This window comes from Leuresthes tenuis, unplaced genomic scaffold (assembly GCF_036924035.1).
Source record: "Leuresthes tenuis unplaced genomic scaffold, fLeuTen1.0.hap1 SCAF_1, whole genome shotgun sequence".
Classification (NCBI taxonomy): Eukaryota; Metazoa; Chordata; class Actinopteri; order Atheriniformes; family Atherinopsidae; genus Leuresthes; species Leuresthes tenuis.
The window spans coordinates 17,461,943-17,485,461 of NW_027325355.1; the positions used below are offsets into that span (position 1 = coordinate 17,461,943).

At 41.2% G+C, this 23,519-nt stretch overlaps 1 protein-coding gene across 1 annotated transcript; it reads left to right on the plus strand.

Moving 5' to 3' along the window:
• Positions 1–2,583: 2,583 nt before the first annotated feature.
• abcb11b (ATP-binding cassette, sub-family B (MDR/TAP), member 11b) lies at positions 2,584–22,401 on the plus strand. Its single transcript, XM_072385106.1, has 29 exons — positions 2,584–2,769; positions 2,864–2,952; positions 3,082–3,100; positions 4,470–4,499; positions 4,584–4,635; positions 4,718–5,007; positions 5,159–5,246; positions 7,859–7,992; positions 8,083–8,254; positions 8,631–8,755; positions 8,846–9,020; positions 9,204–9,317; positions 9,412–9,522; positions 10,254–10,379; positions 10,858–11,061; positions 11,155–11,325; positions 11,505–11,706; positions 11,819–11,891; positions 12,292–12,412; positions 12,545–12,715; positions 12,898–13,002; positions 13,331–13,492; positions 15,428–15,631; positions 16,229–16,470; positions 16,706–16,862; positions 17,264–17,461; positions 18,405–18,611; positions 20,293–20,439; positions 20,928–22,401. Exons 2-29 carry the CDS (start codon positions 2,874–2,876, stop codon positions 21,126–21,128), a joined length of 4,080 nt encoding a protein of 1,359 aa, XP_072241207.1. The 5' UTR covers positions 2,584–2,769; positions 2,864–2,873; the 3' UTR covers positions 21,129–22,401.
• Positions 22,402–23,519: the final 1,118 nt, after the last annotated feature.

The window sequence follows — 23,519 nt, forward strand, 5'->3', positions numbered from 1 at the left end:
TACGATAAACTCGACCCAAAAAACCTGTGAGCGGAAGGAGAGAAGTGTAACCGATACATAAGAGCAGTCTTCTTTTGTTTAAGAAGCCACTCGCCCCATTTCAAACTAAACACCTTCATGTGATACGAGATCAGGACCAACACATGACGACTGCTATTTTCACTCATGAGTTACGTTCTGTCAACATGACAACACTTCACTGACATACCTACATAACTGTTTGGTTGGGTTTAGATGGTAACTTGATTTTTTCAGGGTTTGAGGTGATCATTTTTGGGGCTGAAATACAAAGTGGCCGTCACCTTTACGGACACCATTTTGCTGGCTGCCTTGGTTATATCTAAAAACGACATGTTCAGTTCAGTTCTCGTAGGCTTTGGACAATAACATTATTTGGTCAGGGTTACATATCAAAACCATTTGGGTAGAGTTAGAACACGTATTCAAAGTATGTGCACACTAAAGGTTTTGATATGCACTCAAAACTGATGACTCCCTGTACCTATAAAGTTCTTATGAATTGTTGAGGCACATTGAGTCCTCAGTCAAACTCTTCGAGATCCAAGCCCTTTATTCAGGCCAAACTCAACTCTATATCTTCACTCACAGATATCTTCAACATCTCCCTAAGCCAAGTCATCGTACCAGACTGCTTCAAAGCCAGCACCATCATACCGCTACCCAAGAAATCTCCAGCAACAACACTTAATGACTACCGGCCCATAGCACTGACTTCCATCATGATGAAGTGCTTCGAGAGGCTGGTCAAGGCTCACATAACATCCAGCCTACCCACCACCTTTGACCCTTTTCAGTTTGCCTACCGTCCCAAGCGCTCCACTGATGACGCCATAGCAACAGCACTTCAACTAAGCCTGGCTCATCTAGAAAAAAAAACAGCTGCGTGCGGATGCTGTTCACTGACTTCAGCTGCGCCTTCAACGCAGTCATCCCACAATACCTGGTGGACAAACTCCAAACCATCGGCATCAGCACACCGCTCTGCAATTGGTTACTGGACTTTCTCACAAACAGACCACAGACAGTAAGAGTTGGCAAAAACTCATCACAGACCACCATCATGAACACAGGGGTCCCCCAGGGGTGCGTGTTGAGTCCGCTGCTCTTCACCCTGATGACCCATGACTGCTGTGCCAGATACAACACAAACCACATCATTAAGTTTGCTGATGACACAACAGTGGTTGGCCTCATCAGCGACGATGACGACTCATCCTACATGGAAGAGGTGCACCATCTCATCAACTGGTGTGACACCAACAATGTACACTTTAACGTCAACAAAACAAAGGAAATAACAGTGGACTTCAGAAAGAATCACAAGCCACACACACCTCTCACCATCAACAGCAGTGCTGCGGAATCAGTGAAAAGCACCAAGTTCCTGGGAGTGCACATCACTGATGACCTGACATGGACCACCAACACCACCTCCCTCGTCAAGAAAGCACAGCAACGTCTCCACTTTCTGCACAGGATGAGGAGAGTCAGTCTCCCCCCTTCAGCACTCACCACCTTCTACAGGGGAGCCATTGAGAGCATACTCACCAGTCATCTCTCAGTCTGGTATGGCAGTTGCCATGTTGCCAACCAGAAAGCTCTACAGAGGGTGGTGAGAACAGCAGAGAAGGTCACAAGATCAGCACTACCTCCCATTCAGGACCTGTATCCATCCCATTGTCAAAGAAGAGCCATCAACATCATCAAAGACCCTACCCACCCCTCACACACACTGTTCACCCTCCTACCTTCGGGCAAGCGCTACAGCAGCATGCGCTGTAGAACCACCAGACTCAGCAACAGCTTCTTCCCACAGGCCATCAGACTGCTAAACTCACTCCTGAGATCAAGAACTTAACCCCCCCTCCAACACACACACACACAACCAAAGGACAACCACTCCATACACACTGCCCTGCATCAAGTTTACAACTTTCATCTCCATGATGCTGCTTGCACTATGCACTCTGCCTCATTGCACCTTGTTGTAACTCAATACTATTGCACTCCAGCAACATACATACCTTAAAGACTCTTGAAACACTGACAGTCTAGAATGTATGCTCACAGTGTCTATGTTTGTTGCTTGTTATATGTTGCTGTCATCTGTTAGCGATATCTCTATCATGCCTGATATCTGATATCAATTGCATTTTATGTTCTAGTGTGTTGTAAGTCTCAATACAGTTATATCTTAGTTGTATGTCAAATTTTAACTCGTGCACATTTAGAGAAATCAAATTTCAGTCTGCTTGCAATGAACTGTTGTAAACTGGATTGACAATAAAGCTCGCTTTGACTTTGACTAATGTTCAAACATTTGTGTACATGCTGCAGTTCACTGGTATAATCCACTGAAAAGTTTAACGATATCCACATCAAATAGAACAATATTCACAATCACTTGTGTGAATACTATTCACACTCAGTGGTGATGGTGATAATAGGACATGGCCTCCGCAGTGTTTACCCTGACTAGGTCACTGGCCTTTTCTGCAGCATAAACCGACAGGACACTTACCTTCAAACAAAGCAATCTGACCCTGTGTTCAAACCAAGCCCAAATCTGATCAATAACAGCACGTGATTTGCTGCCAACGTGCACAGTGTTACAGCCCACAGCCAAGTAAGAAGTACCACAACTACAACCATCTACCAGGAGCTGCATATCACGATACTGAACTGTTGGTTTAATTTGAGTTGGAACTCATGATACGTTTCAGTTGGGAATACAAAGACAACTAATCGGTAAGTTCCACCTTTGTGCCTGTAAATGCATTCATCCTGAAGTGGGATTACAGTCTTGGACACCCGAAGTGCATTCTCGCTTTGCTTCTCCTAGATGACTCAAAATGCCGACAGGATCAGTAAGACTGCAAAGCATTAAAAAACTGGGACAGGAAAACCACAGCTTTGAGGTTACAGATGAAGGTAATGTACCATTTCCCAGAGTAGAAGTAGAAGTTTGTTAATGGGACAGTCCAGTAATGATCAGTAATATAAAACGGTACATTTCATTTGACTTTTGACGGTAATGCCTTTTCTGTTGTTGTGTTGCAGAACCAGCTGGCTCCTATATGTAAGTTTAGCATTTCATGAAATACTTTGCTTTCTTTGTAAGACATCTGAAAACAGTGAAAAAGCCAACAACACGTAATGTCATGTGCTGCTATCCTCTGAAGTAGTATTTAACTCAACTTAACTTGACTACGTTCAATAATGCTTTAGAGGAATAAAAGCACATAACATTATGTACTGTTTTTGAAGAATTGATCAATTTAACAAGAATCAACCCCACACACAGAGGCCAGTCTGACTGCTTCCATATGAATTAAGAGGTTAAGTAGCAACAAGGTGCAGCAAGTAAAATGCACTTTATTAACTGATCATCAGCACATGTGAGCACCTCTATAAAAACAGGCATTTTGCTGCTCTGGAGCATTCAGGTGTGTGTTTGCACAATGCCAAGGAGGAAAGACATCAGCAATGATCTTAGAGGAGCAACTGTTGCTGCCAGTCAATCTGGGAAGGGTTAGGAAGTCATTTCCAAACCATTTGGAGTCCATCACCCCACAGGGAAGTAGAAAACATTCAAACAAGTTGACGTCCAAGCAAGTTCAGCTCCAGGTCAAGTTACATTAGTCAGAGAAATTACAAAAGACTAAAGAGCGACATCTCAGAAACTACAGGACTCAGTTAAGCATGTTAAATGTTAAAGTTCATGACTGTACGATTAGAAAAAGACTGATAAAGGATGGCTTATGTGGATGGGTTGCATGCAAAAAGCCTCTTCTCTCTAAATAGAACATGACAGTACAGCTTAGGTTTGTAGTGTTACAAAACTTTGGACAGATGAGTGGAGATGTTTGGTCTAAATACACAGCGGCACATTTGGAGAAAACCAAACACATCATATCAGCACTAACATCCTAAATCACCTGTCAAGCACAGTGGTGGAGGTATGATTTGGGAATGTTTTACAGCCACAGGACCTGGACACCTTGCGGTCATTGGGTTTGTATGCCAAAGTATTCTAGAGTCAAAAGTGAGGCCATCTGTCAGACAGCTGAAGCTTGGCACAAAGAGGGTCATTCAACAGAATGTCTAAAATAGAAAGAATCGAGGTGTTGCAATGGTTCAGTCAAAGTCCAGACCTCAATCTGACTGAAATATTGTGGTGGGACTTTATGAGACCTGTGCATCAATGAAATCTGCAAACTTCAAAGAGCTGAACCAGCGTTGAGGGGCATGACAATATAGATTAACAAACCACGAAAGCTCAACATCCTGTGAATAATCCTGGTAATAATTTATGTTCAATAAATCCAACCATCAGCCATGAATTAATTGCGTGAACTTAAGTCCCTTGATTATGAGCAGCAGGGATTTTACACACACACTCTACCAAATCTTCCTGAGTAATGTAATCGGTTTTCTTTCCCATGCAGGTCTTTGACTAATTCCAAGGAGAAGGAAAAGTGAGTAATGAACTGCAGTGGATGTCCTGAAAATGTTGTCACATTCACCTCATAATGAACTAACTACCCTTCCGTTTCGAACAGATCTAAGGGAAAGGAAGATGAACCTGCGATAAGAGTCGGCTTCTTTCAGCTGGTAAAAATCATTCTGCTTTTGCTCTCTCTGAGAGAGACTGGCCCTTCCGATGCAAGCGTGTACTTTGTGTGTTTGTGTCCAGTTCCGCTTTGCAACCTGCAAGGATGTGGTGATGATGGCGGTGGGTACTCTGTGTGCTGTGCTGCACGGCTCAGCTCAGCCCCTCATGCTGCTGGTGTTCGGCCTGCTCACCGACACCTTCATTGCATATGACATTGAGCTAAACCAGCTGAACGACGACCGGAAGGAGTGTGTGAACAACACCATCCAGTGGAAGAAGAACTACACTGCAGCTTACGACGAGTCAGGCAATATCATCTTCGACAATTCAACACTGGAGATGTTCACACCACTGAGGAACATGTCGTGTGGGTAAGTTTTTTTTTTAGACATGGATGAGAACCACAAATATACCGAGAGATGATTGAAGTGGTTTTAAAAGTTTCATATATGTGTTTAAGTGTCTTTGTGGTTTTGTTTTCTTCATAGATGATTCTTTAACTGCATGTGTGCTGATTTTCAGGATTCTTGACATTGAATATGAAATGACCCTGTTTGCCTTCTATTACGTTGGGATTGGAGCAGGTGTATTTCTGCTGGGATACTTTCAGGTTAGTTTTAACATGTCACATTTATCTCTCATGAGTCACATCCTATAAATATCTACACTCTTCTGCCTTGATAATCAGCCACTGCTCTTTGATGATTTGTTTTTAATGTCAACCTCAAGCCATGAGATCTTCTGTAAATAGGAAACTCAGGTTTGCAACAGGCTGTGATAGGTTGTTTTCCACGTAGGAGTTTGACCAGAGTCAGTGGCGATAGTTGAAGCTTAATGCATCAGATGTACACTGGTGAAAAATGTAGGACATCCAGTGAAAACCCGGATCCTGTTTTGACATATCTGAACATCCATATGGATATACATTCATGAATTTTCATTTTAAAAGTTCCATTACAGCAGTTGTTAAATCTCCTAAAAAAAACTCTCCTGTGTCTCTCTCAATTGTACAATTGAAAGTTTTGCCAATTAAAAAAAAAAGTATTGGCCTTAAAGTTGCTCGGGGCATGAAGCTGCCCCTCTTTCCTTGTTCAGTGAATGAGGAACCATGAATATGCTAATCTGGTCCCACCCACATCTCCAGCAGCTGACACTGCCTGTTCTGCTCACTCTGGATCTACATGTTTAGACCAGAGGGCAATTCTCCAGAAGAGGAAGCGAAATTACAAAAGGTTGCATGCGATCAGAATGCTAATGTATTTGCTTTCTAATCCTTTCAACAAGATCAAATATGAGCCTCTTGTCAGCTGGTCAGGACTACAGCTGTTATCAGCAAGGTTGGCTGACCTAGATGCTGAGCTGGTCAGCTTAGCAAACATGGCTGCCAGCAGCGTTGCTGTTACACACCTGCTGACAGTTGCCAACCAGCAAGCTAATGGCAATCTAGTACCCATGGCTGCTAGAACTCACAGCTACAAGTCTTAGAATCCTACCTGCTGTGCTCGTTAGTCTGGCTTCTAGGTGGCTCCTCACTTAAGTTAGGCTGGTTTGAGCAAGCTGCTGCAAGCCATAATTACCAAAAGTTAAAAGAATTCTAAATGTTGGATACATTACCATTCTGATACTTCTACTGCAGTAGCCTCACTGAATGGCTCATCCAGGCTTCTAATTTAATCCATTCCTCATAATTTATTAGCATATTTGCTATTAAACCACATCATAAAGGATTGTGAGATGGTTAAAGAAGTCTCCCACAATCCAAGGCAAGATTAAAGCTGGACAGGGAAAACCATGAAAACCTGAAATTTGAAACAGCATACTTTGGAAAGATTTGTCTTAAATTAAGCAATTAGGACAAAGTAATAAAGGACATGTTCATCTGAACAAAGGAATCTCATTCCATCTTTGAATCATTAGAATGCAAATTTCCCAGTTAGGGCTGCTTTGCTTCAGGAAAGCAGGGCCAACCCACCATTTTACTATCAACTATGCTTTCTTCATTCTATCAGAAGATGCTGAGGTAAGATGTGAGAAGTGGAGGTGGACAGTGCAACATGAAACAACAGCAAAACATTCCATCAACAAATTACATAAAAGAACGAACTGGAAAGTTCTAGAATGGCCCAGTCAAAGCCCAGATGTGAATCCTTCTGAGAGGTTATTTAAGATGTACATACAAGATCTCCCACAAACTATAAACAGCTGAAAGAATCCTGCTCTGAGGAGTGGGGAAACTTTCTGCCAGCCGATTTTAGATGGTGGTAAAGGGTTACAATTTGATTTGTTTTGAATATAAAGAATTGGACTAAATTGGATTGAATTAAACTTTATCTGATTGGACGCATTAAACTTTCTTACTTTGTCTTCAAAAGTGCCCTGAGATTACTTTAGCTGTGAATTAGTGCTTTATCAATAGATTGAATAGGATTTAACTGAACTTAGTAAGGTGTTCTGAATTTGTGTGCGTGTATCTTGATTTGAAAGATCAGATATGATAATACTGACATTCATGTATATTTAATGGACTTTGAGGAAAGCAGGGACAGGGGAATAATAACACACCTAAGTGAGCACGATGGTAGAAACATTTCCAAGGCTGACCATCTTTCAGTATAATCAGCGAGTGACTGCTTGGTATTCATTGTACGAAATTAACTGATTTTTAAAAGAGCACTATAGAGTAATACAGCACATGCAACATATTAGACTACACTCCAGAGATTTAGTGTTGGATTTCCATAAAGTCATTGGACTAAACGAGAGACAAATTTGGGAGATATTCACATCATATTTGCTCCCCTAATAGGGCTCTACATTATACATTTCCTGTAATGCAAGCCAGTGACATCTCCTAATTAAACCCTCTATGCCTCATAAAAACTTACATTATTTCAAACCACCTTATCCTCTGTAAGAAAAATATTCAGAATCTGAGTCCAATCTCTCACTTACGGATTTCACTATAATATCATCAAGGATATTTTCTCATTTAGAGCCACATTTGACTGTCTTATGCAACATGCTTAGTGGTTTTCCTTACTTTGAGGTGACTGCCTGTCAGTGCGTAACAATAATGGATGGCTCCTTTAGATTCCCTCATGTGGGATATGCGTAATTACTCCTAATAACATGGTATCATTCCTGATGACATCCTGCTGCCCTGCTTGCTCTATATCAAACAATTACCAAACGTAAGCGTAACTTCTGTTTTACCACTGACAGATATCTCTGTGGGTGACATCCGCTGCCAGGCAGATTCAGCTCATCAGGAAAATGTACTTCAGCAAAGTAATGAGGATGGAGATCGGCTGGTTCGACTGCACCTCTGTCGGGGAGCTCAACACTCGCATGTCAGAGTGAGTGGGAAAGTGACAACACGATTTCAGGCTTGTTGGCTGCACTGGGGTATTGCTGCCTGCATCACAGTGGTTACATCTGTTTTACAGCGATATAAACAAGATCAACGATGCCATCGCAGACCAAGTTGCCATATTTGTGCAGCGCTTCACCACATTTGTGTGTGGTTTCTCCATTGGATTTGTGAAAGGGTGGAAGTTAACACTTGTCATTGTCGCAGCGAGTCCATTGATTGGTCTTGGAGCCGGTCTTATGGCTGTGGTGAGATTTGGCTTCTCTTGACATGGTTTGAAATCAACTGACTTGACTTTGAGATTTGTCTTGACTACACTTGGCAGTAATATCTAACCTCTTTTGACTTGACAACTTCAATTGATGCCTTACTTTTTTTAAAATCTCACATGTTAACCTGACTCTTTGACTTGATTGTTTTTGACTTGACTTCTTTTGACTATTAATTTTCCAGGTTGACTTGGTAACTTGACAGCTAATCTTTTCCCCCTTCAACTTGCCATCTTGACTTCTCTTGTTGATGTGGTTTTTCTCATCTTTTTCTTGGGATTACTTTGAGCATTTCTTTATTTGACTTGTCAGCTTCCTCTCACCTCTTTGATAACTTTGTCTGTATTACTTTCAGTTTGTGGCTAAGCTAACTGGGATGGAGCTGCAGGCCTACGCTAAAGCTGGTGCTGTGGCCGATGAGGTTCTCTCCGCCATCAGGACCGTTGCCGCTTTTGGGGGAGAGAAAAAGGAAGTGGAAAGGTTTGTAACTATCCAAGATGAAAACTAAATACAATTTTTACCTTTTTTCACATGAACGTAGTTGATATGAGCTTCTGTCCTTTTCTAAAGATATGACAGGAACTTGATCTCGGCACAGAGATGGGGTATCAGGAAGGGTCTGATTATGGGCTTTTTCACTGGATATATGTGGCTGATCATCTTCCTTTGCTATGCTCTGGCTTTCTGGTATGGCTCGACTCTTGTGGTGGATGCTGAAGAGTACACACCAGGAACACTATTGCAGGTATTGCATCTAATGACAAATTATGCACTGCAGCCAAAACTGACTGCTGGAGCAAAGGTTTATTCTTTGTCTTCTCTGTGAATTGTCAGTTTTTCTCTTGGATTCTTTTGGCTTGTCTGTGATTTCAAGCTTTATTCTCTTACCAGCAACCCTAGAATTAAAGCTGCTTAATTGTTATTTCAGGTATTTTTTGGAGTTCTAGTGGCAGCCATGAGTTTGGGACAGGCCTCTCCGTGTCTGGAGGCATTTGCAGCGGGCCGTGGAGCTGCTACCATTATATTTGAGACTATTGAGAGGGTGAGAATGATTTCACTCTTAAAGGTATAGTATTTTCAGTGGAAACAACTACCTCTTACTGACAAGAGCTGTTCTTGAAATGTGTTGCCGCCAGGAGCCGGAGATTGACTGTTTATCTGAGGCTGGGTATAAGCTTGACCGGGTCAAAGGAGATATCGAGTTCCACAATGTGACCTTCCACTACCCGTCCAGACCAGAAGTCAAAGTACATGAGCACTCACACATTCATCAACACTAAAAGTTTGCAAACCTTTAAGAAATGTATATATATTTCTGTATGAGTCTTGATTTATCAAAAAAGGCTAAAAAAATTTGATTGATCAGCTATCGCAGAGGAAAATATTCAATATTCCGCATCTGTTGGTGGAAAAATAAAGTAAACCTTTTTTGTTCAGTATCGTATCTTCTGAGAACTCCTTGTCCTGTGATAATTGCAACTGTTAAGTAGTTTTGCTCCTTAAAATGTCTAAATATGAATGGTTTCTGAACCCCTTAAAGTAAATATTGGTGGGTTTTCCTCACCTGGACTCATTCTCACAGGAGAAGTCCCAAGGTGGCTCTGGATCAAGAGAAGGGTACCTGTGTGTGATTAGCTTGTTTCTTTAGGATCATGACTTACTCACAGGCAGAGACTAACAATGGTCTAGAGTTATCTTCTTTTTTGTTGTTGTTGTTGTTGTGCAAATAAAGGGTTTTGTAACTTTTTCCATTCAAATTAGCATCAACATGCCACACACCTCCACCAACACACCTCCATCCTTACTATTAGTAATTAATTGACCAAAAACACTTGACTCTAATATCCATGTCATCTAAATTCACAAGGTTTCACAAACTTTCAAGCACAACCGCACCAATGAAGCATTGGATTTCTTGCTTTAGAAATTTGCTTAAAAATTTCACTCCACCATGGTTTTATGATCTGTCTGTAATCAGATCCTGGACAAGCTCAGTGTTGCAGTGAAGTCAGGGGAGACCACGGCCTTTGTGGGGCCGAGCGGAGCCGGGAAGAGCACTGCTGTTCAACTCATCCAGCGCTTCTATGACCCTAAAGAGGGCATGGTAGGTGTAAAGCTTCTAAAGGTCACATCTGTGGAATTTACTGTCGTTCTTCTTCCAGTTGTCCTTTCACAACCCCGGAGTCTGAAGATTTGCTCAACACACTGTTGCTGCCTTCTGTCCTTCCTTCCTTTTCAGGAACTCATTTAAAAAAACATAACCATCCCCTCAGGGTGGTAGAGGTACATGATAATCTTTTTCATTATTCAGCCAATGGTTCTTAACAGCCTCATTTTTCACTTTTACAGGAATTACAGAGCTCACTACACACCTTTCTTTCTAATTCCTTTCAGCTTCTCAAGATGGACATTATTGGCCCTTATTGTGCTTTTGAAGGTTATCCACAAGACTATCAACCCTTTCATTTGAGACTAGCATTGTTGCAGAGAGAAAAAAAAAACAGAAAAAGTGGCGCATTACTTTAATAGCATCATCCATCAATTTTTCAAAAAGAACCTGCTCTCTGTGCCCTCCATCTCAGGTGACCCTGGACGGTCATGACATCAAAGGGCTGCACATCCAGTGGCTGCGCTCTCTGATTGGCATCGTGGAGCAGGAGCCCGTGCTGTTTGCCACCACCATCGCCGAGAACATACGCTATGGGCGGCCCGGCGTCTCCACGGAGGACATCATCACTGCGGCAAAGGAGGCGAACGCGTACAACTTCATCATGGACCTGCCGCAGGTGGAGAGGCACAGAGGGCCAGGAGCAGGATGTACGAGTGTATGAAGTGTAAGCACAGACTGACAGCTTTCTCTGCCATTTTCAATCTGGCAGAAATTTGACACGTTGGTGGGTGAGGGTGGCGGACAGATGAGCGGTGGACAGAAGCAGCGGATTGCCATTGCACGAGCGCTGGTCAGGAACCCTCGCATCCTGCTGCTGGATATGGCCACGTCTGCTCTTGATAACGAGAGTGAGGCCATTGTTCAAGAAGCGTTGGATAAAGTATGTCAGACTCATTTATGCAAGATAAATCCATGTAATATCAGCAGGATAGGATATTTATGATATTAATTTCATCTTTAGTACTGGAGTGTAAAGCAGAGGTTAAAATCACACCAATCAGAATTGCTGTTTACCCATCAGAAACAATACCCGGATCCATAATTTGGCTTTCCTTATAGGTACGCATGGGCCGCACCACCATCTCTATTGCTCACCGCCTGTCCACCATAAAGAACGCCGACGTGATTGTTGGCTTTGAGCACGGCCGGGCTGTGGAGAAGGGCAAGCACAATGAACTGCTGGAGAGGAAGGGCGTGTATTTCACTCTTGTCACCCTGCAGAGCCAAGGAGACAAGGCTCTGAATGAGAAGGCCCGGGAAAGTAGGTCCAACCTTTTCAGAGCAAAATACCACTAAGACTTCTCCATCTATGTGCTAAGTTATATGAATCTATAGAATTCGACCATCATTTTCTGCTAATTCTCTTGTATTAGTGGCTGGCGGTGAACAAGAGGAGCTAGAGAGGCTAAATCTATCCAGAGCAGGCAGCTATCGGGCCAGTTTGAGGTATTATACAAACACTTTTCACCTGCTTACACGGGTATATTCTAATTTACTCTAAATAAAATAAGGTCATTGCAGTGGGCATTTTGTGGCTGAAAGTGACTTACATTATGGCAGGTGCTGCAACTATAATTTACTTAATTACCCTCTTACATTTACTACGACATTTGAAGCATTTAGCTGACACTATCATTCAGAGCCACTTACAAATGTTGCCACAGCAGAGGAGGCTTGAGGTCCTCTATCACCATCATTACAAGCACCCAGTAATGAGTGCAATGGTGGTGGCATCAATACGGTTGAGTAGCTACAATATACAGCACTGCGAAATACTGGAAGTATGTAACAAGTCAGAGGTGGGGGATATGGACACAGCAGATGAAGAAAACGCTTTTTCGTGCAGAGCCTCAATCCGCCAGAGGTCCAGATCCCAGCTCTCCAACCTGATGCCAGGTTCCTCCGTTTCTGTGGCTGGAGATCTCGGCCCCAGAGCCTACTCTGTGTCCCAAGCAGATAAATATGAGGTGTGTTTACATCACTGTTAAGGCCAACAGCTCTTGTGTTTTTTTTTTCCCCATCAGTCCTCAGACAGTTAACACAGTCAGTGATATCACTGCATGTGGCTGCTGATGTATGTTTTATATCCTTATGCTCAGAGTGCCACGCCAGTGGAGGAGGAAGATGAACTTGTGGAACCAGCTCCAGTTAGCAGGATTCTGAAGTACAACTTACCCGAGTGGCCCTATATGCTTTTTGGATCCTTTGGGGCTGCAGTAAATGGGGGGGTCAACCCTGTGTACGCACTACTGTTCAGTCAAATCTTAGCGGTAAGGTTCAAATTCAGTTGGGGAATGCCAAAAAAGCTCCTTTCAAAAGCTTTTAAGCTGTTTCTTTCAAAATAGGAATATGAATCACTTCTTTGGGAGCACCTTACAAATGCATTGACATGATGATCATATTGAAATTTTGAAACATTTAACACAAAAAATGTATTTATGTGTGTATGTAGACTTTCTCAATAGAGGATTCTGCAACTCAAAGGAGGGAGATTGATGCTATCTGCGTCTTCTTTGTCTTTGTTGGCGTCATCTCTTTCTTCACCCAGATGCTGCAGGTAAAAGTCACTCTGCTTTGACAAGACTGATTGCTTTAGTGCTCCGCTGCTGCCTTCACATTCTGCTTGTGAACAAGGCTAAAAGGAATCCACAAGAGGTCTCCTTAACGTTGATGAATTAAAGCGTTCATCAGACACATTTCCCTACCTCCTACAGAGAGACAGCTGTACATTCTAGCCATAGGTTATGACCCCCTGGTGAAAGAAAGACAGACATAATTTTTTCAGCGAACGCGTATATTACGTAATGCTAAATTATATTCACAGAGAGAACATGCTGAGAGTATTTTGAATTCAATTAAGATACTTCCTGTCTGCTTGTCTCCAGGGTTATGCCTTCTCTAAGTCTGGGGAGCTGCTGACCAGCAGACTACGGCGGATCGGTTTTCATGCCATGCTCGGCCAAGAGATTGGCTGGTTTGATGATCACAGGAACAGCGCTGGAGCTCTGACCACACGTCTGGCAACTGATGCCTCACAAGTCCAGGGGGTGAGTTATAACCTCAGAGAGAGAGAGGGAGAAATAAATCATTCATTCATATTATCAGCTGTAAAATTGGAGTTTTATCTACAAAGTTTGGCGATCCACTCTTATTATCTATTCTTATTCTATTATTTTATTTAAACATCATTAAATTTGAGAATTTATGTCTCCTGCATCCTTAAAAATTGACATTTGAAATTGTTTAAATTTATACAGATTTCAGTTCATTTAAATGTGTAATTTTAATGTAACTTAATAAAAGTAAATGGGGTATTACAATTAAGCTGCAAAAAGTCGAAACTAAACAAACAGATGAATTGAATGAGGCCCTGAATGGTCAAAAGTACCATCCCTGCCAGCGGCAGGAGGGATTTATAGCCCATATTAGTGTTTCTGTATGGGAACATGTGTTATTCTTTTGCACTATTCTCTGCACATGTGTTGGATGGGGCACACTGATGCTTTGTGGTGTATGTCTTGCTTTGTTTATTTTTGCTCTTGTTTGTATAAATTACACCAGTTATTATTATCAGGCTTTTAACCAGAACCTGAGTCTGAGTCATGAGTTCCACATCATGCCACAAAGACCTCGTAAGGAGGCATGAGGTGAAGTTAGATGGCGTGCTTATACATAGCCTCTTTAGTTATTTACTTTCTTTTCACCATGACAGAACAACTTATGACACCAGTAGCATGACAAAAACACTTCACTAAGACATGTTTGTCCCTTCCAGGTTGGGTTTAGACATTACCATTATTTAGTTACAATTAGAAATCAAAATCAGTCGGATAATCACCTGGAGTTAGATACTAATCAGTGAGGAGCTGAAATATTTTTTTTTCCAAAGCAACTGCCAGATGCAATTTTTACAATTCCCATGCAGTTGCTGTCAAAACCATTGAGGGTCCATGATGGCCCATGGGGCTAGAATTTGCTGTTTCTCTGCTTAGCTAGCTACCGTTTGCAAGAATTTTAGCTGACTGTTCAACATAAAAAGGGCAGCAGTGAAGAGTTATTTCTTATGTCTGTCAGAAAAAAAGAAAAGAAAAATCTAAAAAGAAAGCAATTCTAGCCATAGTAATTTGGCCGGTTAGCTTTTACATATCATCAGCACCCATTTGCTTCTTTTACACAAAGCATTCGGTCCTTTAGAAGTTTGATCTACTGTTTTTGTTCTAATGGAAATTATGTATGAAATTACATTTTTATGAGAAAACAAATGCTGGAAAGGGATATTCAAATTTCCATTAAATCTTTTAGCAATTTATATCTCACCAATTAGCCATAGCATTAGCATACAGTCTAGTTTAAAAAGCCTAATCTCCTAATCTACATAATTTCCTTTTGGGAATATAACTTCTTCCTGGGACAAACAAAGTTGCATTTTGCCTTCAATATATTGTTCAATTTATATCATGTCATGGACTGAGAACAATTTAAACTCTGTTTATCTATGTAGTGCCAAATCATAAGAAATTAATCTCCGGGCTAGTTAATTTCTAATTAAATACAGTCCAATCAAGTTCAATCTAATTAATTTCCAATGCATTTATCTTAAATTCAATACTGTCCAATTTGTAGCGATATTATTTATGAAATGCCAATTTGTGAAATGCTGACAAGCTAAGAAAATCAACAGAAGCAAAATGGAAGTAAAGGGTGCCTTTGGCAAATCCTCTTATTCTAGAGATTAAACTGTAAGAACTATTTCAAAAGTGGTGACCTGCTTTTGTTCAGACTTTTCATAATAAATTTAGTTGAAACTATGCAATTAAATGGTCATAGATGCTTGGAGACTGGGACAAAGGAGGGATACTCTACTGATTGTTCAAAGATTGTCTGTTAGGGTAGTTGGAATATTTCCTCACAGTTGAACTTAGTTCAGTCAATGTCAATTGTCAACTATTTATTTTAACAATTTATTCCATTTATTTCTGAAGGCTACAGGTTCACAGATTGGTATGATTGTCAACTCTATGACCAACATCGGTGTGGCCGTCATCATGTCCTTCTACTTCAGCTGGAAGCTCACGCTGCTCATCCTCTGCTTCCTGCCCTTCATCGCTCTGTCAGGTGGCTTCCAGGCCAAGATGCTCACAGGCTTTGCCAAGCAGGACAAGCAGGCCATGGAAGCTGCTGGACAGGTCAGATAACATACCTAAATGTAGTTTTAACAATTTTTTCCTATGAAAATACCAGCATTTAGAACACGTCAAGAGCATTTTAACTATGATCTCGATAGATTTAAAGGTGCGAGGTGCCATCAGCTGACTCGACAAAAACGTCTATTTTAGGCTGCATGTTTGAGTTTTTTTCTCACATTACAGAAACACCCTAAAACCCGAGCTGCTCTTGTAATTTTCTTTAATTTACGCTTAGAGTTAACACCGTTAGGCTCCATCCCCTCTTGAGCCGCTCAAGCTTAAAATGTAGACATAATCCTGAAAGATCAGGACAATACAGCGAGAGCCAGAAAGTTCCCAATCAAAGAAAAAGTGTTTAAAAGTCAATTTACCGTGAACTTATTTTACGCCACTTTAATTACACTATGCAGTAAACCCCACCCACCCAAGTGGATTAGATGAAAATTTAATGATCCCTGTGGGGGGAAACTGGCTCACTGCAGCGTCATAGAACCATATTCTCTCTCGCACATTAAAACCCAAATGAATTAGGAACAGCTTCCCTTCAGCCACCGTGTCATTTAATCTAGATTCTTAACTCTTGTCTTTTCTTTGTAGGTTTCTGGCGAGGCCCTAAATAACATCCGCACCATTGCTGGTCTGGGCAAGGAGAAGAACTTTGTGGAAATGTTTGAGAGACACCTAGATGCTCCGTACCACTCAGCCCTGAAGAAGGCAAATGTGTACGGAGCCTGCTATGGATTTGCCCAGTGTGTGGTGTTCTTGACCAACTCCGCTTCTTACAGATTTGGAGGTTACTTGGTGAAACAAGAAGGGCTCCATTTCAGTCTCGTATTCAGGTGAGAGGAGAAAGTGTTTTACTGTATTCACGGTATAAACAAATGAGGCACTTTTACCACCTTTGTTGTTGCTCTTGCCAATCTCTCTGCAGTCTCTACAAAAGGTATAAGAACAGGTCTGAAAGAAGTGCTTGACTCGAGTTGAGTCCTCCAATATAATAACTGTCACAAGAGCAAAGGAAATGCCATCCGGTTTGCCGGAGGAGAGTTCACAACAATTTACTGTTTCTGGCAGGGTCATCTCAGCCATCATTACCAGCGGCACAGCCCTTGGCAGAGCCTCCTCTTACACTCCAGACTACGCCAAGGCCAAGATATCAGCTGCTCGTTTCTTCCAGCTGCTGGACCGTGTGCCTACAATCAGCGTCTACAGTGACAAGGGAGACAAATGGGTATGGAAATGTCTTTTGTGTTGTGTGTTAAGTGCATCCCACAACATCTCAAACTGAGAGTGCTAAACAAACAGCAGGGAATCTAGATAAGCCTGATATTATACTCATTTACTCATTATTCATTTTCCATACCCACTTCCCATTGCTGCATGTGTTTATTTTACATCAACTATTAAAAAAAAGTGTGGGTGGATGGTAGAAAAACTAATGTCCAGTGTTCTTAAAAATATGTGAATGATAAGAAAAGGAACGCCTGAGGCAGATGAAATTAATCTTGTCCCTATCAGTATAGCTGAGAAGCTCTAAATTATGGACAGGAAGTGGCAGTCTAACACTCAGTGAAGTGTACTTTAACCTTTGTACTCCCTTTCTATCCCCCTGTCCCTCTACCATGTTTTCAGAATAACTTCCAAGGGAACATCGAGTTCATTGACTGTAAGTTCACGTACCCCACCAGGCCAGACATCCAGGTCCTGAATGGACTGAATGTGTCAGTGAAGCCTGGCCAGACTCTGGCCTTCGTGGGCAGCAGCGGCTGCGGGAAGAGCACCAGTGTACAGCTGCTGGAGAGGTTTTATGATCCCGACAGTGGCAGAGTGGTGAGGAAGAAAATTTCGCGCAATGTAAATGATTGTAAACAGTTTGAAGGTGCCGACAGAGGCAGTGAAGTCCTCTTTTAAAGTCGTTTTGTGAGATTATGTCATCTAATATTCTAAATATTAGATATCTTTTTACATTTTGCTCCATTTTGTGTATGTGTAGCAATTACACCTTGTTTCCATGCACACACGTTTGCTCAGTATTCTGTCAGCTATATGAACTACAGTACGTCACTGAGTGTTCAAAGTAAGGAAATTTGAAGTTATTTGAATGTGTACACTTCCTCCATCACTTAGACAGTCACACACAGACTGTTTTGCTCAGAAAATGATGACTCAGCTTAGAGGCCTCTGGTGAATTTCTTTTCATGGAAATGAGCAACTGAGAGTTCTGGCATTAAACCAGCCAAAATTATACAGTTGCAGCTCACGCTGACCTTTGTTAAAATGTCAGATGTTTAATTTCCCAATGAATGAGTCATTATATGTATAGTCTGCTTTCAACCCCCACTCTCGTAAAGCTTTAGCATCGCTGTGGAAGGGAAACCTGTAATTTGTCACAGTCGAAGAATAATCGCTGGACATTCAGAGAACGTCGCGACGGAAGTATAGCACGTCACCTCATTCATTTATCAGCGAGACATTTATGCTGACGTTGTCCTGTATTTTCAAAGCGGACACTTTACCTGGAATGGAGATTTGCCATTGTGCCAGTAAGGGATCCCTGCCAGGATTCAAATGGCCTTAATTGAGTTGGAAATGGTTTGGAAACGCATTACCCCGATTTGCTATCTCAGATTCAAAAAGAACAGACTCACCTCTGCTGTTTTAGGAAGGAAATTAGAGCAGAGATAGTGCTATGATAGCTCATTAAGTGGATTGTATTTTGTCTTTGATAATTATATCGCTTTCCACTAATTGTAAAATCAATGTCTTCCTGCAGCTGATTGATGGCCATGACTCAACTCATGTCAACGTGCCCTTCCTTCGCTCCAAAATTGGCATCGTCTCCCAGGAGCCCATTTTGTTTGACTGCAGCATTGCAGAGAACATCAAATACGGTGACAACTCGCGGGACATCAGCATGAACGAGGTCATCTCGGCTGCCAAGAAGGCCCAGCTTCACGACTTTGTCATGGCGCTCCCTGGGGTACGGCAGACATTTGGTCTTTGATGTTTGAGGCAGGGACTCAACGGCAGATGTGGGAAAGCTCGGGTTAAAATGTAGTCGACTTAAGATTGTATGTGCTCAGAAAACAATCTGGTCGTAGACTCAGTCAGCAAACAAAAAAGGACAAAGGGAGGCAAACGCTTCGCAGTGGATGATGTGGCAACTGGAGGTGGAAGAGAGGCTGGTATTTACACACAGCGACTGATGGCCAACAGGGACAGCTTGATGTGGTAGTTAAAACATATGTAGACTCTGTAGACCCCCAGAATTCACAAAGCGATTGCTGATGTCCTGAAATGAGCAGGAGTAAGACTTAACTCTGTTTCTTTCTTCACAATTCAGTTGTCTCATGTTTAAGTGGATTAGTTAATTAAACAAAGGGCCAGGCTTTCAGTAGTTATATAAAAAGATCTAATGGGTCTATGTAAATGTGGACATTTACAAGGGTTTTTCCTCTTTACAGGAAATGTGTCAAGAATATTTATTCATTTTTTGGTAACAAATGAGTATGAAACTCTTTCCACAAACACTGAGAACTTTCAAGTGCAATGAAAGGTGCAATGTTAGAAATGATCCAAAGTCCGCTGCAGCCAAATTGGGTTGGTTATAGGGGCATTTTTAAGCTGCAGGTCTTGAGCCTTTGTGATAATACGTCAAACTGTGGATCTGTTAAGTTCTTTGTTATTATTATTTTTACTCAATCTAAGATTATGGTATTGGTCTCAGTAGCTGTAAGTCACAACAAAAGAGCAGCATGTGAGGTAAAGGTTTTTCTTCTTTAAGTTTAGCATTATCATCCACATGGCCAGTTTGAATGACAGTTTCCCAACTGGTTTTAATAGTGTTCTTGGCTAAATGCTGAACAGAAACCAGTGGGTGACATCACAGCGACAGGCATCTTTTATCTGTAGTCTATGCTTGTAATGCAAGGCAGTAGATCAATCCACTGATTTTTCAAAATTTGTGGTCACACTGGATAACTTAGCGGTAGCTAAGCAACCGATCACCGTGTTTTAAAGGAAGTCAATGCCACAAATCAAAGCAGGCTGTAAAAATATATCATAGGTGCTTCCAGTAATAATTTCCACTGTTAAGGCAAGAAAGGAGAGAAAAATCTCAATAGGATATCTACAGAGTCTTCTGACTTAATGTTTCTTTTTCCAATTTCTCAAACTTGCAGAATGGAACGTCCCTCCACTCGTAGTAAGAGTAATTCTCTGTCAACATGCACCGATGATATTTTTTACTCACCATCGATTGATTTCTTCTTTAAACCATAATTATTCCTCTGAACACTTTTCTTCCTTTGTTACGTGGAGAATCACATTTCTTTTCTTAGACACTGCCTACCCTTTCCTGCCACACTCTGTGGGCTTAGCCATGCTTCTCATTGTTGTAGCCCCACTCCATCTTTGTCACTACAGCTGCCGCCCTCCTCAGCTCCATTAAACTACCACCGGCTTATTGAGAACACATTGCTACCACATTTAAAATGCCAATACACTGCAGAAAAAGATTTAGCAGGGGCCTTATCAGCATATATAAAAACCGTGCACTGCAAATTTAAGTGAATTGAATAAGAATCCATCTTCCGATTAGTTCAAAACCCCGCAAACTTTTGCATCCAGCTGCAGACCTTGTTCTTTTTTTCCTCCCTCAGAAATACGACACCAATGTGGGCTCTCAGGGTTCTCAGCTGTCTCGTGGTCAGAAGCAGCGCATTGCCATCGCCAGGGCGATCATCCGAGACCCAAAGATCCTGCTGCTTGATGAAGCCACCTCTGCCCTGGACACGGAGAGCGAGAAGGTACCCTTCAGGAAACTTTGTGCGGCTCTGTTTGCCGAGACCACACACACACACACACACACATCACATCACATCACAGCGCAGAGCAGCTGCTTGATGTTCTCGGAGCACCGGGAGAAAGAAGAACAGGCAGTTAATTATTATTATCATTACTATCATTATCATTCATCATCTCTATTATTATCACGAGCTGCTCACAGTTCATGCCAATCCTCCAGGAGAGCCTCTTTAAGATGAATATGGTCTGTAGGCCTTTGCAAAAGCTTTTCCAGCTCAGATGGCACAACCACGCAGAGGAGTGAGAGGCCTCTGCAGTGTACTGATCCACTGGAACATTCTAATGATAGTAATCAGCGCCTGATTGTCAAATTGCTATAATTGTGATGCTTTTGTGTCTGCTTTGTGGGAGAACTGATGATGGCTGCTGCCAGCATTGTATGTGTGTGCTGTGTTTCACGTGTGTGTGTATGTTTATGTGACCATGACAGACCGTACAGGAAGCCCTGGACAAAGCCAGGGAGGGTCGGACCTGCATCGTCATCGCCCATCGCCTCTCTACCATTCAGAACTCTGACATCATTGCGGTCATGTCCAGGGGCTTTGTGATTGAGCAGGGAGCGCATGACCAGCTCATGGCCCTGAAGGGAGCCTACTACAAGCTGGTGACAACAGGAGCACCCATCAGCTAGTTGCTCAGGGACACGGGAGCCAGACCGCTATTGAAACTGCTTTTGGTATACGTAAAGGGCCAGATCAGGACCGAAAATATATCATACTTTCATGACAAAGTATGTTGAAAACAGTAAGGAATGAAAAGGCTGATACACCTAATCACTCTCTATGATGGCATCCTGACAAGAAGAGAGGGTTTTCGTTTTTAGCACACCCTATTTTGTTAAGAAGCTACTTGGTTTTTTTTCTAAACACCTGAAAAATGCACACAGTTTACCACAATCTGCCTCAACGCATTAGTCAGTTTGAATGTAATGATGTGCTTTTAAACTGGGTTTACAAGAACCGGTAAATGATGCTAACAACAGACATTTCAGAGGTGCTTTACTTCAGCATTCCCATTTGACTATCATTGACGGTTTCATTACAAGGATGAGTATTCAAGAGCCTGAGTTGGTGGTAACTGTGCAGTAAAGGATGTATGCCATTAAGGTTCCACTTCCACCACTGTGACCACAATGAACTAACTGACTTGAATAACCTTGATTCTGCAGCATTCTGGATTCAGCAGCTGATTATCTTTAAACACAGTAAAAATGAGTCCTCCTATGTGACAGGAGCAAAAGTGGATACCTGACATATCTTTTCAAGATGCATGTCCCAATTTTTCAAGAAAAGTTTAACATTTCAGGAAGGGCAGCTTTTCACTGGCATATTATAGCCCGTAATGCCAGTGAAACACATTGTTGTTGCCAAGCAAAGTTAATCACCTGCTGGCTTTAGCTTAATATTTTACTTAGTTTACAAGCACGAGGGGGGGGATCTCCTGAGCTACCACTCATAAGGAAAAAGAGTATATTTTAGCAAATTCAAAATTAAGATTACTGCTCTTTTATACAAGAGGAAATACGAATAAAATAATAAATCATATGTTATTTCTATTTTGTACAGTAGGCATTGGTTCCTTTAGATAATGTGACCAAATTTGAAAAAACTCAGACTGATAAAACTAAAATTGTCTTGCTGCATTTGCCGGTGTCACGAGTGAGAGTCAGAGAGATCTAAACAGACCAACACTTCTAATATAGTTATCTAACTTATTAATCTGATCTAGCAAATGAGTATATGCTGCAAAATAAGCACATAGAATTCTAATTGTTGACTAATATCTAAATCTGGCTGTCTGCTGTAGTAGTTTGTATGAAATGAGACATAATATTTGTAAGCTTCGGTTACTAATGGTATTATCGAAATAAGAAGCATGTAAATAAACACATTTATTTCTCTAAATTACCTTGTATTCATACTTTTACAGTAATAACATGACAAGCGAGCTTCCCTGAATTTCTTTGCAATTAAAACACAAGGCATTTTTAGCTAAACTTAGGCTAGTTTAAGGTGGCTAATTGTGTTACTGCTAAATTTCTGTTTATAATGCTTTACTTTTTGTGAAAATGTGTTTGCTAAGGCACATAATGTTGCAAGGTAACACGCTGTAGGAAATTTACTGTAACCTGCAGGTGTAGTTATGATGCTAACCATTTAACTTAGCTAATACTGTTAAAGTAAACTAGCGTAATTTGTTTTGTTGATATATTTTGTAAACTTATTGAAAGTTAATGGGGCTTCAATTGATAAATTACTGGATAAAGAATGAATACCAATGTGAAAACAAAGGTTGGTAATGATGAGCCAAAAAAAAAAGGTCAGTCTTATTGACTTTTAACATTTTTATATGTACATACTGATTTTTAAGAAAAGTTGGGAAAATTTCTGAAAAGCAATAAAAGCGTGAATCTGCAATTTGTTGTTTGTTTGAAAACAGTGTAATAAAAAGAATCTCCAAAGAAATGATTTCTAGCGTTATCTTTGCAGAAGTAGTGACCAACTAAATTGTATTTAGAAAATTTGATACCAGAAACACACTCCAAATAAATTTGGAAAAAACAAACAAAACTAAAACATTTTTTGAATACTCCATCATCAACTGATTAAGTGGTAACAGGTAAGGGTGTCTAAATTGGGTATAAAAGGAGCATCAACTAAATGGCTTTGTCTTTCCAAGCCAGGCTGGTTTGTGGCTAATTACTTTGTGTCACATTCGATCAGAGAATAATAATTAAAAAAAAGCTCAGACAAAAAAAGTAATTCTGTATGCAAGATTGCAAAGAACTTTGGCCTTTCAAACTCTACACAATGTATGTGCTTAATTGATCTGTTTGCTGTCAGTTTACTCACTTGTACAACTAAGAAGGAACAGTGGCTTAGCAAGGTCATTTCAGATTCAGCTCTGGATCTTCAATATCAAGACACTGGTTCACTTCTTACTATAGCAGTTTATGCTGAAAACCTAACTTGCTCCGGGGAGGCTCAGGCTCAAAGATAAGAGATCAAAACATGTAAAAAGC

Excerpts from the sequence above, each read along its gene's own strand:
- abcb11b (XM_072385106.1), top strand. The coding sequence starts at position 2,874 with ATGCCGACAGGATCAGTAAGACTGCAAAGCATTAAAAAACTGGGACAG. Across the intron at positions 5,247-7,858 it reads TTCTGCTGGGATACTTTCAG|ATATCTCTGTGGGTGACATC; the intron begins GTTAGTTTTAAC and ends TACCACTGACAG. Across the intron at positions 12,716-12,897 it reads TGTTCAGTCAAATCTTAGCG|ACTTTCTCAATAGAGGATTC; the intron begins GTAAGGTTCAAA and ends GTGTGTATGTAG.